We start from the raw sequence: 19,814 nt of genomic DNA on the forward strand, positions 1-19,814 counted from the left end.
GTTACATAAGTTTGTTGAAATATCTAGACAATTAGGGATATCAACATCAAAAGGTTTATGCATCGATGTCCCAACAAGATGGAACTCTACATTCCTAATGCTAGAATCTGCTTTTGTTTTTCGGCAGGTGTTTGCTTGTTATGCAAATCGAGATAACAATTTCAGTTGGTTGCCTTCGGATTTAGATTGGGAGAAATATGACAAAATCAGAAAATTCCTCGTTGTTTTTAATAATGTGACAAAAACGATTTCAGGTTCTTTATACAGAGCCTTAATTGTGCTTTTTGTACGATTTTATGCATATAATGAATTTTATTGTTTTAATTGACGTGACAAATAATGATTTCAGGTTCTTCCTACCCGACCTCAAATATTTTTTTACCTGCTGTTTTCCAAATAAATAAATTGTTGTTGGATGAGTCGACATCCGCTGATGATTATATGAGGAACATGGCTTTTGCTATGAGAGTTAAATTTGACAAATATTGGGGTGATTGCAATCTCCTAATGTCTGTTGCAGCTGTCTTGGATCCTCGTTGGAAAATGAAGTTCATACATTTTACTTTTAGCAAGATGTATACACCTCTTGAATTAGACTCTAAAATTAAGCAAGTTGAGGATGTAATGTTGCAAATTTACAACACGTATGCAAGCGATATTGCTAGTTCTAGTTCTGCAATTGGCAATGTTTCTTCGGAGTTGCAAACTGATTCGGTTAATTCACAAAGTTATGATTGCATGCTTGCATTTACAGATTATGTTCTTTCATCTGGTTCCATTCAACCTTCAAAATCAGATTTACAAGTCTATCTCGAAGAGGGTCTTTTTTTGGCCAATACTGAACATTTTGATATTCTTGATTGGTGGAAGTTGAACACGCTGAAGTATCCTTGCTTATCGAAAATGGCTAGGGATATATTATCGATTCCAATAACAACAGTTGCCTCTGAATCTGCATTTAGTACTGGTGGAAGAGTTCTAAATGACTATAGAAGTTCACTTTCGTCAAAAACAGTGAATGCATTAATATGCTCGTCTAGTTGGATTAGATCGTCCACCACTCATTCGAAAACACCTATGGTAACTCTCTCAATAATTAGCTTGTATGGTATATGTTTTTTTTCATCTTAAAACTGATATTGATATATATTTCCTACCAGCAAGAATTAATGGAAGAGGAACAACTTGAAGTAGCTTTACCCGAGTAAATAGCGGGGAATGAGGAAATGATATTTGCTGAAATTCTATTACCCGAACAATTACCTGATGTTTGCTTTACCCAAGGAAATTATTGTTAACATTTTATGTCATACATGTTTGTTGAACTTCCAGAATTATGCTTTTTTGGAGATGTTACTATGCCTTTCCAAATTAATTTTGTACTATAGCTTTCCAAATGAATTTGTTGCATTCTGGAAGTTGTTCCAATTACCTGATGTTTGTTGAACTTCCAGAAAACAGTATTTGATGCATTTTGGAAGTTGTTCTTTAGAATCTTTACAGAAAACAGTTTTTACATATGGCCTTAATTACAGATGGCCTTCCAGAAAACAGTATTTGATGCAGTCTTGCAAGGCTGTTCTAATGCATTATGGAAGATGTTCTTTACTTTTTTTCAGTGTCCCATTATAATTAGGTTTGATGCATTATGGAAGTGGTTCTTTTCGGTGTCCCATTAGATGATTATTCTTACTCTTAATTTTGGAAGGCAACACAAGTTTGCAACCATTTTATGAGAAGAATATGAAAAAATGTTGTAAATGATTATTCTTACTCTTAATTTTGGATGACAACACAAGTTTGCAACCATTTTAAGATAAGAGGAATATTTCATTCAAGGCTCTGTTATCTCTGATTATGTCGTCTCTGAATATAAAATTTGCAACATTTTTGTAAATGATTTTGTCGTTTCTGTTATCTCTTCTAATGCATTAATCAGAGGAAGTCGAGGAAACTTTTTAGATTCTGGCAGTTGTAATATTCAGGTCTCTGTTTCATTTTGAGCTGCAGAAAATGAGCTCAAAGTGCAGCCAACACTTAATATTGAGGTCATCCTTGCACTCTGATGAGCAAAGTAAATATAAAGATTAGTTCCCTTTCATTCCAATAACAATTTGCACTATTAATTAGTGGTAATATGTCTGGCTATAGCCTATAAGGTTGGTAATTCATCAACAGGTGAGGTGATTTTTAGTTCCCTTTGATAAACGTCACATTTGTTTACCTGTTTTTGATAGCTTGTCCATAGTGCAACCAACACTTAATATTCAGGTCATCCTTGCACTCTGATGAGCAGTGTAACTTTTTCAAGCAAACATAGAGATTAGTTCCCTTTGATTCCAATAAGAATTTGCCCAATTAAATAGTGGTAATCTGCAGGGTTATATGGTTGGTAATCCATCAACAGGTGAGGTGATTGATTTTAATGCTCGAGTACCATTTGCCTTTGGAATGGGATTAATTTCAGAAGAACTATATCAGGTCATATCTTATTTACTCTCATCTCTTTGGCAAGAAAGCCATGAGATTTCATTCCATTTGAGTTCAAAATTTGTAGTAATATGGAATGCTAGCAGATTACAGTAGTAAGAAATTGCATATATGTACATAAGCTTCTGAAACTTGATTGCGTTTCAGGGAATTGGTGAGAATTGCACAGGTGAAGACTACAAAAGTCCGAAGAATGTTGTATGTGCTTCACTTACTTAGCAGAGAACTTAACTCTTCAAAGAAAATTGGCAAACCTGTTCTAATCTGGAGCCAAATTGACAACCCTACTCAAGATGAATCCCAATTTGAAGAGACTGCCGAGTGCCGATTGGAGGAAATTGTGAAGAAACTTGATAATGTTTTTGTAAATTTGTAAAATTAGTACATAAATTTTTATTTTGTAAAATTTTTTAAAAAAGGAATTAATATTCTTTGTGTAAAGTTTTGTAAATTTGTATTGAAGTTTTTGTAAAAGTTTGTATTTTGTAAATTTTCATCTTTTTGTTTAATTTGTAAATTGTAAAATTTGTAATGAAGTTTGTATTTTGTAAAATTGGGTAAAAAAGTATTAATATTTTTTTTTTAAATTTGGTTTGCAATTTTTTCTAGAAATTTATTCTTCAAATATGTTTTGAATTAAGTTGTTAGTACAAACAGTTTTAATAAAAATTTATTATTAATTTTTTTAAGTATATATATATTATTATAATAATTTAATATTATAACGAGCTAATTTCGAGCCGAACACGAACACGATTATTATTTTTGAGCCGAACACGAACACACTGTTCACGAGCCATTTCGAACACGAGCCGATTTCGAACAAGAGCTGATTTCGAACGAGCCGAACACGAGCCCAGACTGAGCTCGCTCAGGCTCGGCTCGTTTACAACCCTTATACAAGAACTTCTCTGCCATGGTAATAAATAAGTTCATGCAAACTCGTAGAAAATTTGGTTTGACAGAGTTGAATTTTTCATATGTTTGTCAAAACAAGAAAATATTTGCAAAAAACTATGACAACTACAGTAAAGAATATTACCTCTGTACACAAAGGCTCTAAATGATGAAACTCTTTTGAGATTGTTCATCAAGCATCCATCGGAAGTTTTAGAACCAAAGTTGCTAGAACAATATATTTCCCTTCGTTCTCGGACGTCTTCACTTGAAGCCCTAGCGGCAATAATAGTTTAGACCCATTGCGTGGAACAGGGGGGCCGAGATCAGCAGGCGTGAAGGCTTGCAGAAGTAGTCGTTGGCTGCAGCAAGGAACGTCGAGCTTCTTCTCGGTACTTTAGCTAGCAGAGGGAAATTGAGGAAAAGGAGGCGCGATTAGCTAGCAGCGGTACTTTAGCTAGAGTGGTCGGCGCTCCACAAGGGGTGAAGTCATTATGCTTCAAGTTTACTTTCAAACCCTCAAGTCAGGCGAGACTCTATTTATAGTATTCTTGTACAATTAATGCAGAAATATGAATTATTTTAATCGGACGGTCTAGACAGCTTCCACCAATTAGGCAGAGTTTGATGAACATTTGAGTGCTTTAGCCATGTCAGAATTGAGTGATATTGGACTCGTTGGATTTGTCTTCGCTCCACAAGGGGTGAAGTCATTACGCTTCAAGTTTACTTTCAAACCCTTAAGTCAGGCGAGACTCTATTTATAGTATTCTTGATACAATTAATGCAGAAATATGAATTATTTTAATCTGACGGTCTAGACAGCTTCCACCAATTAGACAGAGTTTGATGAACATTTGGGTGCTTTAGTCATGTTAGAATTGAGTGATATTGGACTCGTTGGATTTGCCTTGCTGAGAAGCTTAATTAAACTATAAAATCATCAGATTCAATATCTATTTGACCTTCCAAATGTGTCTGAAAATCTTTTAATAGTGATATAATGACTTGATTTGACTCAGATTGAACAAATTTTAATAACATTGAGTTATTCTTATCGAGTCAGTCAGTTTGATTGTAATTTTGTTGAAATCATAGTTCAAGATAACTTCTTTTTAGGTTTGAATATTCTTGCTCGAAAAGTCGCCTCGAGATCTATGGAATGCCTCGAGATTTGCATCGAATGAGATATTTTTATTGATAGCGTATCAAGTGTATATAAATGTGCCTATGCGGTTCATAGTTTGTACATTTCCTGACTCTAGTCTATGTGGCCTACGAATATCACGGTAACTCACTACTACAACTCATGTGACCCACTGTGGCCTACATGGCTCACAACCCCACAACTTTCTATTACAATATGAGTGACCAACCTACACTCTGCAGCTTAGATGAAGAACTACTATCATGGATTTCAACTACTGCCTATAATACAAGCTGGCGCTGACATCATCTACAATATTGTATCCGTAATAACCAACTACGACCCTTACAACTTACTTTCATCGAGAACTACATTAACTATGATTATAATATTATTAAAGTATTAAAGAATCACTGCTGTACATTTACAATAATTATATTTGTAACTCAGTCTTTCTTAATTCAAAAGAAGAGTTGACACATATACACAAAATTACACAGTGGATTATTTCAACTAACAATGCACCGAGGTTTTACAAGTAAAAAGTTTTGGTATTGCTACTGGTTGCTTACTTCTATTCGAGTATGTGTTGAATTTCTGTCCAACAATAAGATGACAATTAATCACTTAATCACAATGAATTTTCTAACACACATCAATATATATCTCCAATTTTTAGTAGGATTAATTATGAGAAAAAATTATACACATGCCTCGCAAGTTCCTTTACATATTCAATGGTTGTCAACGACGATCGACAGTGGTCGGCGACTCGATGACAATTGACAACGATTGACAGTGATCGACGACGTTAGACGGGTGTCGAAGACGGTTGATGGCGGTCGACGGGTGTCTAGAACAATTAGCGACGGTCGACGGTGGTCGACGGGCACCAGCAATGATTGACGACGCGACGATCGACGGTGATAAGGGTGATACTGAACTTCAACTACTTCTCAAAGCATTAAGTTCTCTCCCAAGCCTCCAGCCTCCTTCTCATGAGATGAGTGAGACTCTGTTTATAGTATTATGAGTGCAATTAATGAAAATATACGAATCACTTTGATCAGAGAGTTCAAAGAGCTTTCATCCATGAAACATTGTTTGATAGATATTTGAGTGCCTTAAGGATGCCAGGATTGAGCATTTTTTGGCTTGTTGGATTCGTTTTGTCAAGACACTTGATTCAAATATAGGCTTTTGCTGGATTTGACACTCGTTCAGCCTTTTTAATAAATGTGAAAAAGTTCTAAAATTGGTTTAATGACTCGGGTTGAACTAATTTTCATAACATTGGGGTTTTTTTTTCGAGTTAGACATTTTGACTATAAGTTGGCTAAAATCAGAGTTTAAGATGAGTTTTTATTTCAATTTAAATATTTCATACTCAAAAAATTATCTTGAGATAAATGATGAAAATTATGCATAAATCATGCCAAAGTATAATTTTTATGCTTATCATTATAAGTTTTTCAGCACATAATAATATTTATTAAATATTAGCGTCGTAAAATTATGCATAAATCATGTATTTTATTTTTGAAAGCTTAATAATAATGATAATTATTATATAAAATTAAAGGTTTGAATGTTTGTATGTAAACATCAAAAAGTAGCTGTACAAGAATTATATAACATTTATGAAAGGCTCCAATATAAATACACGGCCTTTTATGTTCAAACCCTAACCTTACTGCCAGTTATATCGATCGCCGCCGCGCAACTCCTAGGGTTTAGCGATCTTGCTCAGAGGAAGACGCCACTCCGGAAGCCATGTCGGACGCTCTGGTTTTCAAGGGGATTCTCAGCGGTCACACAGGCGAGGTGACGGCAATCGCCGCGCCCATCGACAACACCGACATGATCGTCTCCTCTTCACGGGACAAATCCATTATCGTATGGGACCTCACCAAGGAGCAATCATACGCCACTGACAGCGCCCCGGCCTCCGCTGGTCTCCCTCGCCGCCGTCTTACTGGCCATTCCCATTTCGTGCAGGATGTGGTCCTCTCCTCCGACGGCCAGTTCGCACTTTCCGGTTCCTGGGACGGCGAGCTTCGCCTCTGGGACCTTAATACCGGTATCACCACCCGGCGCTTTGTTGGCCACAGCAAGGACGTTCTGTCGGTTGCCTTCTCTGTTGACAATCGCCAGATCGTCTCTGCTTCACGAGACAGAACCATCAAGCTATGGAACACGCTTGGTGAGTGCAAGTACACGATCCAGGATGGGGATGCTCACACCAATTGGGTGAGCTGCGTGAGGTTTAGCCCAAATACTTTCCAGCCGACGATAGTCTCTGGCTCGTGGGATCGTACGGTGAAGGTCTGGAATTTGACCAACTGCAAGCTTCGTTGCACTTTGACTGGCCATGCTGGATATGTCAACACTGCGGCAGTGAGCCCCGATGGATCTCTGTGCGCAAGCGGGGGAAAGGATGGCGTGACGCTTCTGTGGGATCTATCCGAGGGTAAGAGGTTGTACTCGCTTGATGCTGGGGCAATTATCTATTCCCTCTGTTTTAGTCCGAATAGGTACTGGCTCTGTGCTGCAACCCAGCTTAGCGTTAAGATCTGGGATTTGGAGAGCAAGACAATTGTGCAGGATCTCAAGCCGGAAGCGGCCGCTGCTGGAAAGAGTCAGGTAATGCCTCATGTTTATTTTTTCAGCTTTTAAATTCTTGAGAATCATTTGTTTTACTGTACTTTACTGGAACTTATTTCGAGAGAAGCTAAAGATGCCCAAATTATTGGCTGAACTGCTAACTGATAGACTCAGTGACAACGAACATAATTTAACTCGTATTCGTTGATTATTTTTAAAGGAGTCTATGAGCCGGTACCAGGGACTCAAGTTTTTGGATTGAACAAGGTTATCTAGATACTTGTTTTACAACATTTTTGGCATTGTGGAGGTGCCTGAGTTATGAATATTACATGATCCCCAAATTTCATATTCATGTTTATTTCACCATTCATTCAATCTTTGCATAGAGTTGTTTTTATATTTATCTCTGTATTGCCTTAATTTTGTATGGATTATGTGTTGAGAGATTCTGCTGCGTATTTTAACTGCATGGTTTTTCAAGAATAGAGAAGGTGGTGGTCTCATTAGTTGCTTCAAAAGGTGATAATTTGATTCGTGGGTGGAACTGGGTTTTTAATTTTTAAGCAGGCTTTTGATCTTAAATCTATGGCTATAAAACATTTTTTATTTTTAAGAGAGATTAAACTAGCTCAGGTTGTACTGATTTTTCGAATCATAATTGTAGTTTCATGGTTGCTGACTTTTAACTCATGGTCCAATTAAATTTAAATATTGTTTGGTTCTCTCTTTTGGTTAATTTCAAATTTTAACATTGATTAATGCTTTGATTGAATTTTATTTCAATTTAATGCTGTTTTTGAATTAAATTTAACCTCATTCACATTTTGGGTCATGGCATTGTTTTAATACTTAAAATTGCGTACACTTGTTTGGTAATGTTGTTCTATTTTATGATGCCATTTTTAATTGTATTGTTTGTGCTCCTGAGAAAATCGAGTAATTGTTTGGTAAAATTACTATTGATATTGTTGTTCAGAGTTGTAAGTGCTTGAATCATGCTGGGAAAGGTATAGTGAATCTTGTTGTACTATTTCTTTTTTACTAGACTAAATGATCTTTATCATAAAATTCATGTAAAATTAATATTTTATTTCAATTATTTGATGATATAAAACTTAATTAAAAATTTTTTGTTTGTCAGGTATTCATTAGATGACTTATTTTTTACCCGAAAGAGCAAACTATTTACTCATACTATTTGTTAATCAGATTCATTGCAAATATAATAATTAGAACATATATTTAATTTACTATATAATAATAATAATAATAATAATAATAGTAATTTAATAATCTTATATGCAATCCTTAAATAATTTTTTAACTAATCAAAGAATTGATTATACCGATTAATTTGAATTTTTCTTTATTCATTAGTTATTGAAAAAATCTAATACCCCATATTTAATTTATTTAATCATTGATTTATATAATTAACATATAAATTTAATGATTATTACTATTTAATGAAACAATTGTGCTTGTCATTTTTGTTAATTGATATTTCTATTAACATCTTGATTTATTAAATTCTATTTAGTCCAACAATTAATGCTAAGTTAGCGCGATAATAATTAATTAAAAAAAGAGAAATTTGTATGCATACCCCATAATTTTTTTTATATTTATTTATCTAACACCTAAAGTTTAATATTTACATTTGAGAACGTGTTGTCCACTCTTAAAATGTTAGAAATAGCAGGACTTTTGATGTAATATTAAAGATTTTAGTTTTAGACTTAGACGTGTAAAGACATAAGAATTATGTGGTATATGTGTGAACACCACAATTAAAAATAATTATTTTGACTTTATTTTTTAGAATATAATACTAGCAAATTTTTGATACAATTTTATTATTTAATAATCAGATCCTATTAATTTTTTTATTGATTTTTTATTATTTTATTGTTAAGTTAATTATGTTAGACATTTGCTAATACAACAACAAGAAGAAGCCTTTATCCCACTTAGTAGGGTCAGCTACATGAATCCTTTTTCTCTATTGCATTCTATTAATTGTCATATTTTCATCTAATTCTACTAATTCTAATTCTACCAAGTCTTTCTAGGTATACCTCTGTTTTTGTTAACATAAGTCAAAACTAAAATATCTTATCTCCTAACTGGATCATCAAATGGTCGACGTTTAATGTGACCAAACCATATAAGACAACTCTCTCCCATTTTGTCTCCCACTGGAGCTACACCAACCCTATCGCAGACATGTTCGTTTTGCATTTTGTCTCTAAGTGTAAATCTGCTCATCCACCTAAGCATTCTTTTCTCAACAACACTCATCTTAGTTTTACGCTTCTCTTTTAAAGGCCAACATTTTGCACCATAAAGCATTGCAGGTTTCACCACCATTTTACACCATTTTATAATTTTATAAAATTTTTCTTTCAGTCTAAGTTATACTTTTCTATCACATAATAGGCACGAATCATTCATCCACTTCAACCAATCAACTTGATTTCTACACACGAAGCATTCATCCACTTCAACCAATCAACTTGATTTCTACTAATAACATCCCCATCTATATCACTATCACTCTGAACAATAGACCTGAGATATTTAAATCGTTCATATCTTTTAATAATTTGATCACCCATAATTACAACTTTATCACTGAATCTAATACTACGAAAATTACATTCTAGTTCTACTCAAACGAAGACGTTTAAACTCTAATGTAGACCTCCATAATTCAAGTTTTTTCCTTTGCTATTTCTCTTGTATTATCCACAAGAAGGATATCATCAACGAAAACCGTATACCCAGATACATTCTCATGTAAATGTCCAGTAAGAGCATCCATAACTAAAGCCAAAAGATACGGGCTTAAAGCCGATCCGTGATGTAGTCCAACTGAAATAAGAAAATATTTGGTCAATCCTTCTTTTGTTCGAACACAAATAACAACTATAGTATACATATCTTTAATTACTTAAATGTAAGTCATATAAGCTCCTTTCTTCCCTAGAATTCTCCGAAGGATATCTCTTGGAACCATATTGTAAGATTTTTTTAAAGCAATAAAATTACATGTAGATCCTCCTTATTTTCTTAGCACCCCATCAAACCTTTCAATAAATGTAAGGCTTCCATAGTAGACCTGGCGGACATATGTCCAAACTGATTATTAGAAATCTCTGTAATACGTCTCAACATATGTTCAATTACCCTCTCCCATAATTTTAAAGTATGACACACCAACTTAATTTCTCTAAAATTCTCTACTCTTGTGCATCACCTTTATTCTTAAAATGGGGGCCAAAATTTTCTTCCTCCATTTTTCATCCTAGTTTTTAAAATAATATTAAAGAGTTTAGTTAGCCAAGAAACTCTAAAATTTCCTAAGTATTTCTGCACTTTATTTGGGACATCCTCAGGTTCAACAGAATTTTAACTTTTGATTTTCTTAAGGCCTCATCAACTTTTTCTTTACTAATGTGACAGTAAAAAAAATGAAACATATTTTTATTATTATTAACTATATTAAAATCATTAAGATAGATCATATTTTTAGAAACTTCATTAAAAAACTTATTAAAATAGCTCACCGACCTATGTTGAATATCTTTTTCTAAGAAAATTATTTCTTGGTTTTCATCATTAATACATTTGACTTAAGTTTTTTACTTTTCTTTTCTCTTTGTTTTACTAGTTTATGCTTATATTTTTCACCCTCTTTAGTATCTAAAATATTGTGAAGATTATTAAAGCAGAATTTTTAGGGTCACAGATTGTTCTTGTAGACTGTCTTTTTATATTTTTCTCAGACCTCTAAGCTTTTACATTTAAATCAATTTTTATAACACTTATATTTTTTTTCTTGCACATTATTATTCCACTACCAATTATTTTTATCTATAAAAATATATTTTTTTTATTATTAAGTATATCTTTTGCTACTTGTTTCATATTGTTGTTACTTTATCCCATATAATTTGATTCTTCATGAACATCTCAAATCTTGAAATTTTTAAATTACTCATAAAAAATTTATTTGCCTCTTTTATGTGTCTCCGTCTAATTCTACGATAATGATTCCTAGTATTCTTTATTTTATAATTCTTTATTTTAAAATACAAAACTAATAATCGATGTTGAGTACTTAATTTCTTACTTGGAATGATTTTACAATCTTTACAGTCTTGATGATCTTTTCTTTTCATAAGAAAATATTCAATTTGTTTTATTAGATCAATTCTTATAAGTAATAATATGTTTATCTCTTTTCTTGAATAAAGTATTAACAATAACAAAATCATATGCTCAAGAAAAATTTAATATGACTCTACATTTTTCATTAATCACTCCAAAACTATAGCTATCATGAATATTTCTAAATTTTTTAACCACTATATTGACATGTTCATTTAAATCTCCTCCATTAATTTTTTTTTTTGAAGAGGTATCTTTTGTATTAATTATTCTAGTTAATTCTAGAAATTTTTAAAGAATTTATATCTAGAAATTTTTAAAGAATTTATATCTAAATTTATGTGATGAGCATTAGCACTTGTAATATTATAAATCTTAGTATCAACGACAATTTTAAGAGCTATAATTATATATATAATTTTATAATTTTCAAAACATTATCTTTGAAACTTTTTTCTATATTTACACTTACACCATTTCTAGTGCTACTCCTACTTGAATATCAAAGTTTGAACTGTAAGTTATCAATATCCTTAGCATTTTTTTTAGAATATTTTGTTTCTTGAATACGTAAGATATTTGTCTTTCTATGAAACATAATATAAATTAATTTAATTAATTTACCTGCGAGAGTACCTTTATTCTAAATTTTTATCCTAATATTACTTTCACGAATTAATTTCATTACTCGCATGCATATTTCAAACATATTATGCATATTTCGGACATATTTCGAACAATTAATGTAGAAAATAGTGGTGTAAATGAGCCGAACATGAGCGTGCTCGTGTTCGGCTCATTAAAAAATACTACTTTTCGTGTTCAACTCGTTTATATTTCGAACACAAAAAAATTGTTCTTGTTCGACTCATTTGCATAGCGAGCCGCACATGAGTTGTTGAGCAAAGATCCGTTTTGACAACCCTAGTCACACATGCAGCCGTTAGGGGTGAAAACTGGCCGAGCTCGATTGAGCCTATGTTCATCTTGTTAAAAAATATCATTATTCTTGTTCAGGTCGTTTATACATCGAGCTCAACAAATTTGTTTGTGTTTGTCTCATTTGCTTATCGAGTCGAGCACGAGCTGTTCTCTAACAATGAGCCTTTTTGACAACCCTAGTCACACAATCATAAGATGTTAAAGGTTAGGCGAGATTTAAATCTTATTATTTATATAAAACATTCATTTAAATAGAATTTATTATTTTTATTCTATTTTTAATTAATAATTTTAATTGATAATAAATCATTATAGCTTTATAGTTAATTAAATTATTTAAAAATAATGCTCATTAACTCTCTCTCTCTCTCTCTCTCTGTGTATATATATATATATATATAATTATTATTATTTCAAGCCAAAACGAGCCGAACATGAATAAACAAAACTTTGTTTGTGTTTGGCTCATTTATATATCGAGTGCAAAAAAAAAAAATGTTTGTGTTTGACTCATTTGCTTAGCTTACAAATTGAACACGAGCTATTCGTGAACAACAAGTCGTTTTGATAGCCCTAATGGGAATCATTTCTTATTTAACACTAACCTGGGCTCCGGTTTCACCCTATTCAACTCTTACAAGGCGTTGCTTCTAGGTGATGGCCTAGCATCTACACAAAGATAAAAAGAATTCATATCATTTTTTTTCGACAAAATTTACTTTGGTTGTCGCTGCGTAACACAACCCTCCACTTTTCACATTTGGGCTTGGAATCTGGCAATCACAGTGTTAGATACTTGCTAATGAATTAGTATAAAAATATTTAAAGTATCTCATTGTTATAATTAATGATCAGTGTTTAGTTTGTCCAATTAGTCTTTAGTCTTCTTGATTAGTTGTTAATTTTATATATCTATTATTCATTAGTCTGATTAATTATTCTAATTGTTAAATGATCAAATAACATTTAATCTTTCTTAAATGATCTTTAATTGATAATTTTAATTAATATTTACTTTATTACTTAATATTGAATTAATTAACATCTAATCTTTTTTAAGTCTTACTTAATAGTTTTTTAGTTCCTTCTAACTAAATTATTGCTTGAGCCTTCTCAAGCACATCTTATAAAAATAAAGAAGTTGAGACTCAAACCATCAGTCTGAGAAAGCTATTTTATTGTTTCTTTAATGTTGAATATTTTGGCAACAACAGGTTTATTCAGTAATGAACGCCTGAAATTTTGTTTCCGCTGGCCTAATTTTGTTTATCCGCCATGCTTTCATTTTCCAATGGAAACACATTTGTTGACAGATCAGCAAGAAGAAAACGTGGTATTTTCCAGACATTAAATGTAGATTGAACAATTTTTAGTCCTTTTGCAGTAGATATTAAATCTATGTTTCTTGCAAATATGTATCTGTATCTCAATGGATTTTTGTTTGTTGAGGGTCGATCAGGCTTGTTTATAGTTGTGGTTAAGAAGAAGGGTGCTGTTTATGTGATGAATTTTTATTGAGGTAGTAAAGATGATGCTTATGAGATTAGTTATTATTGAGTTAGCATGTTGGATAATATTGTTAGTTTACATAATTTAACATTAGCATACCAGTTTTTACCACATCAACTTTTCTTGATGTCCTTTGTTGTAGTATAATCTGTTTTGCCCTTTGGTTCTTTAGTGCGGGGAGAGATTTCAAACTTATGGAGGGGCTTAGGATGGTTACGGGGAAAGGAGTTTGGGCAGGAGAGAGAATGATAGAATTTTGTAATAGAAGCAACTTATTTATTGATATTTGCATGCATCATTTAAATTCAAATGCAAAATTAACTTCTGAATGTAGGATATATTTTGGAGAATAATCTTTAATTTTGCCAGAAAAAAAAAATTAATAAACTAGATTTGAGTGTTAGAAACCTGAGTAGTAAGAAGGTATTTTACCTTGATGTTAAATCTCTGTTTATCACGAGGTCTTGTAATTGTCCTCATTGTTCTTTATTTCATTTTCGTTTTTAGTCTTGAAGTCTAATCTTCATTGACTTTTCCTTGATGCAGCCTAGCTTTCAATGCAATATAATATGTCATTTTTTTTACCCTCTTGAATCATGACTTCCATTTTATGTTTCAAATTATCCCGGCATTTTAGATTCGTTGAATGGCATGTTTGTGATAATATCCTTCTTGATCCATTAAATGCCATAGACTTTGGTCAATAAAGCAATCCTAAGCCATGGGACAAGCCATTTGGTGGTCATCAATCTTTTGTTTTTTTAACGATCATAAAAATAGTTATAGATATTATCAACTTTAGAATAAATATTGTTTGTTAAAAAAAAAATTGCTTCCATACTGGATATTATTAGCACAAGGAAATTGTTTTTTTCTGAATCCAGCACAATTAAATATACAAATCTTACCCCGTAACTTTTTTTCCCCTAAAAATTCATTGTAAGGATTTAAATGAGGCGTTTTAATAATTAACACAATCTCGATCAACTTTTTTTTCCCCTTAATTAGCTATGCTCTGCGTCTTTGATTTATTGGTTTTTTTTTTTGGATAAAATTTTTTTTTGAACCATTGTTAAAATTTCTAATATAATTCTCTAAATATAAATAGATATATCATTTTGATCTTAGCCTTAGGCTATTAAGTCAACTTCATCCACTTGTTTTAGTAGTCTATTATATCGAAAATTTATTAAAAACTTATTTTGATATTGTTTCTTTTTTCTTTTGATGATTTCATTTTTTTTAAATGAAGATTCTATCAACTTCAACATAGTAATTTTTCCAACTATCTAAAATTTTAGGTTTACTTCTTTTTTTCTTCAATTATTTTACATATCTCATTCTTGTCATTTATTGGTACCTTACCAAAATAAAATCTACAACAATTTTTTACTTGGATTTTTTGGTTTACTTCTCCTTCCATCTACTCTCTCCTCTCCAAAATGTTTAGGATTTATGCTCTCCATCTTTTCTATTACCGTCGATAATTTCCATCTTGGATTCTTTCCAAAGCCTTGCTTTCCAAATTCCAACATCTCTGGGTCAAAGAAAGTTGCAATAAAAAATCTTTGTTATGAAAGTTCTAAAACTGATTTGAACATTAATAATGGATGAATTCTCCATCACCCTTGTCTTTTTGAGTCTTAGATTATAGCATTTTGTACCTTTTTTATGTATAACGATTTGTTCTCTTATTTTTTATTATTTTGTACTTTTGTGTTATCTCTCATAATATAGGCTAAGATGTAATATAAATAATTTCTCACAATCAGTTTGGATTTATGTCGGGCTAGTATACTATGAAAGTTATATAGTTATTGAGAGTTTTGATGGCAAAGTACGGAGAGAGTAAGGAGGATATACATATCATTTTTATTGATTTAGAAAAAGTTTACGAGAAGGGTACAAGAGAAGTTTTTTTTGGAGAGTTTAGAAAAGAAAATTGTTGATATGATTTATATTCAAGTCCTTAAAGAGATGTATACTAGAGCTGTTATTTGTGTTTGAAGAGGAGGAATTGACCAAGTATTTTCCTATTTTAGTGGGATTGCATCAAGGAAAATTTACAGGAGGATGTACCTCGGTGTATATTTTTTGTTGATGATATCCTTCTTGCGGATGTGACTAGAGAATAAGTTAAGGAAATACTTGAATTATGGATATCTACATTAGAGTCCAAAGGCTTGAGTAGAACTAAAACTGAATACATGGAATGTAATTTTAGTAGTTCTAGGTCTAGTGGTTTAGTTATATCAATGAGTGATCAAATCATTAAAAGTGGTGAACGTTTTAGATATATTGGGTCTATTTGCTAAAAGTGACGGTGATATAGATGAGGATGTTATTAGTAGAATTTTTTCTGGATGGTTGAAGTGGAGGAATGCATCAAGCTTATCGCGTGATGAAAAAGTACTCCTTAGACTTGAAGGAAAATTTTAAAAGATGGTGGTGAGAACTACAAGCTTTTTGGCGCAAAATGTTGGCCTATAAAAGAGACGCATAAAACTAAGTATTGCTGAGATGAGAATGCTTTAGGTGGATGAGTGGCTTGACACTTAGAGTCAAATGCGAAAAAAATGTATTCGTGAAAGTTGGTGTAGCTTCAGGGGCATACAAGAATAGAGAGTCATCTTTAGATGGCTTGGTCACATTTAACGTTGATCTTGTGATTATTCGGTTAGGAGAGTAGATGTTTAAGTCTCCACTTATGTTAAGAAAATAGATGTAGACTTAAAAAGACTTGGTCATATTGTATAAAAAATTATCTTAATTTATTATAATTAAATGAATATGACACCCAATAGAATAAAATGGAGGAAAAGAATTCATGTATCCGATCCCACTTGGCGAGATAAAGACTTATGTTGTTGTTATACACTTTTGCAGTATCCACCTTTCACATCAATCCACCGCTTCTGCATTCATGAAATTCTTGCTGTTGTAGTTGGGATGAAAATATTAAAGATCTTAATTTTCTTTTTAAATATAAGATTAGGGCTTCTCTTCTGTGAAATGCCAATTTAACTCCAATACCAACGTGGATTTACGTCTATTTTGGTCGTACACTTATTGTTTATCATTTCAAGCTAAGTTTGTTATTCTGGGACATGTTTATCATGTAATTGTATTTTTTCCTTTTTCTTCTTATTAATCCTGTAAAGTAAACTTAATTGTGATACTTAATATTCTCTTCTAGGCTCTTACAGGACCACATCATAAAATTATAATTTCTTTATGATCTTTTCATAGGAGTTCTCCGTTACTGTCTCATTGGCTGTAGTTCTTTTTATCCATCGCAATTTCTTTTCAAATTTGTTGTAATGCACAGAGAAAGTCTCCTTTTCTGCTTCTTTTGTTTCCTTTGATGCCTTTTTTTCTGCATTCTTATTCCTATTCCTCATGTTGGTTTCTCATGTCGTCCAAAATTATCTTTAATAAAATGATGATCATTTTTATTTTACTTTAAGAAATAAAGTATTATGAATTTATACTTAGTTGTTGGTTTATCATGACCTTGATTTCATTAAGGAGGTTAAGCAATGGTTTTATGTGGTGGGCATAATGTGAAAGGACGGATGTTAAGGCAATCCTCTGTGTAAAATTAAAATATTACATGTTTATAAATCTAGTACCTAACTACCTCTGTCAATTTATTATACCTACACCCAAAGCTATGTAGAAAAAAAAAAAGCTTGTTAAAACCTCAGAAGATCCCAAAACCTGAAACCCCTGAATTTGCATGTCTCTGTTTAATAAATTGGATCATCGTGAACAAATTCCTACCTGGCCAACGCCAAATTTTGTCCTTGATGAGGTCCACTCAGTTTTTAACATATTTGCAAATATTTTGAAAGAGTTTTTTTTTCTATAGTGTATATTCTTTACTAAAATTTGGTTTAAGACATCTGACCAACATTTCTATTGTCAGAACCGATGGATTTATGAGTGTAACATGAAATATAAGGAAGATTTACATACATACCGCTCAATTCTTTTATATTTACATACCTAACATCTACTTTCAATTTTTGCACGCACGCGCGCACACACGCGTGCCTCGTACATACATAATTCTACTTTATCCATGCATGAAATGGTTTGTTTCACTTTTTAAAAAATAAATTAGTGGTATTTTAGATGTGATATAAAATATTTGGGTGGTATAAATGTAAAAGAAAAAAAAAAACATAGTTTAGGTGTTAGATATGCAAATGCATAAGAATTGGGTGGCACATATGAAAATGGCCCAAAATATTATTCAATATCCATGTGGTAGTTTGATCAGGATATTCTTGGCGTTATAAAGTTTTATGAAATTCTTGGCAGGAATGATTTGTGATTTTGGTTGGGGGGAGTTCTGAATCCATGTTCACTCTTTCGTTTATGCGACTGTAGCAGGATCTTAATATTATCAATGTACTTATATATGTTTTTTTAATTTGTTATTTTTTATCGCAGTTGCTGTACTGTACAAGCTTGAGCTGGAGCTTCGATGGAAGTACATTATATGCAGGATACACAGACGGTAACATCCGGGTCTGGAGAATCTCACAATATTAAAACCGTATGAAAAAAGAAGTACTCGTCTTATTTTACTTGTGGGTTTTGTTCCTTCTGAATTTTGATGAACTAACAGCATGAAATTTTCATGTTGTATTTTGACTTTTTTTGCAGAATATGTTTGAACCTAGTATTTAATAGTTACGTTTGAAATGTTTGTATTTGTTTTGGAATTTTAATTCAGTGTTTTTGAATATTCCTATTTGTCTTCTGTTCATCTCTATTAAATTCTCTTATTAGTCTTCTAATGTTTCCCTTACTTGAACTTTTGTGGAAAAATTAAATAAATGATTGAAGTTGATGCAATATTATGGTAAATTAATTTTGTTTGGTGCTTCTCATTTAGAGATTTAGGTTCATTTGAGAGGGAATTTTTCAAAATGTTATTTTATATGGTGTTACCAAACTTCGATTTGTTATTCTTTTAGAAATTTTTATCTTGTAGAATTTTTTTTTATATTGAGTTTTATGCAAATCATGTTTTTTCAAACGATCTTTTGGCCAATGAGAAAGAATAATATTACTTCATAATTTCTTAAAATTTTACTTTTCTAGCTATGCTTAATCGCCCTCCTAGTGTTCATAATGAAGTGACATTTAATGCGATTTCATCATATGAAAATGTGCATTTTGAATCCAACGTGTGGCTTGACTTCCAACATTTCTAGCATTTGCTGTTGAAATTTCTTCGAAAAGTTTATGATCATTGATAATCTATAGGCAATAAATGAGTTTTAATGCTCCCAAATCTCCTCATTTTTTGATTTTTTTTATTTTTATTTTTATTAATTAACTGAAATTTAAATAAAGCATAACTGGTTCAAATTCTGATAAACGTATATAGCTGCTTTTATGGCGAAATAGAAATTGAGCGCTTCATCAAAGGTGAGATATTAACTTCAAATTTTATCCTGAGTGCCAATGTAGCATTTTAAACGGGCATTTAATTTTTTATTTATATGTTGGACCCGTAAACTTTCATGTTTACCATTTTTTTTTTTTTTTTTTTTACAATGCTGAAATACCTAATATTATTATTTTTGTTAAGAAGTAAAATATACTCTTATCTTGAAACAAAAAAATTAACACCCGATTTTTTCTATCGATATATAATTGATTGCTTATAGATGGGAAGTACAATTTATTTTTGGGTCTTTTACATGGCACACAGTTCTTATGACCTTGCATATCCTGCCACCGTGGGTTCTCTTTTTAATTTTTCAACCTTGGCAAAATATTAACACATTGAATTTATAATTAAAGAGAAGATGGTTATTGAAGGGACGTACCACCTTAATAATATCATAATATAGTGACTATATGTCCCCCGGTTGCATGCATAGGAATTGAATTCTCCACGCATCCTGTTTACCATAGCATTGAGAGTTATGAGTCGCTCTCCTGCATCGCTACAGCATAAATAAAGTCCCCAGCACTGCTAAAAGCAGCGATTAGCTATAATTCCACCAAAAAAATTATATTAAAATCT

At 31.9% G+C, this 19,814-nt stretch overlaps 2 protein-coding genes across 2 annotated transcripts; both read left to right on the forward strand.

Moving 5' to 3' along the window:
- Positions 1–388: 388 nt before the first annotated feature.
- On the forward strand, positions 389–1,461 carry LOC110038922 (zinc finger BED domain-containing protein RICESLEEPER 1-like). The gene has a single exon (XM_020743848.1). The coding sequence runs from the start codon at positions 442–444 to the stop codon at positions 1,129–1,131; it is 690 nt and encodes a 229-aa protein (XP_020599507.1). The 5' UTR covers positions 389–441; the 3' UTR covers positions 1,132–1,461.
- A 4,731-nt stretch (positions 1,462–6,192) lies between these two features.
- On the forward strand, positions 6,193–18,521 carry LOC110038927 (guanine nucleotide-binding protein subunit beta-like protein A). The gene is made up of 2 exons (XM_020743855.1): positions 6,193–7,177; positions 18,224–18,521. Exons 1-2 carry the CDS (start codon positions 6,308–6,310, stop codon positions 18,323–18,325), a joined length of 972 nt encoding a protein of 323 aa, XP_020599514.1. The 5' UTR covers positions 6,193–6,307; the 3' UTR covers positions 18,326–18,521.
- The last annotated feature ends 1,293 nt before the right edge of the window (positions 18,522–19,814 follow it).

Source organism: Phalaenopsis equestris, unplaced genomic scaffold, assembly GCF_001263595.1.
Source record: "Phalaenopsis equestris unplaced genomic scaffold, ASM126359v1 Scaffold234359, whole genome shotgun sequence".
Lineage (NCBI taxonomy): Eukaryota > Viridiplantae > Streptophyta > Magnoliopsida > Asparagales > Orchidaceae > Phalaenopsis > Phalaenopsis equestris.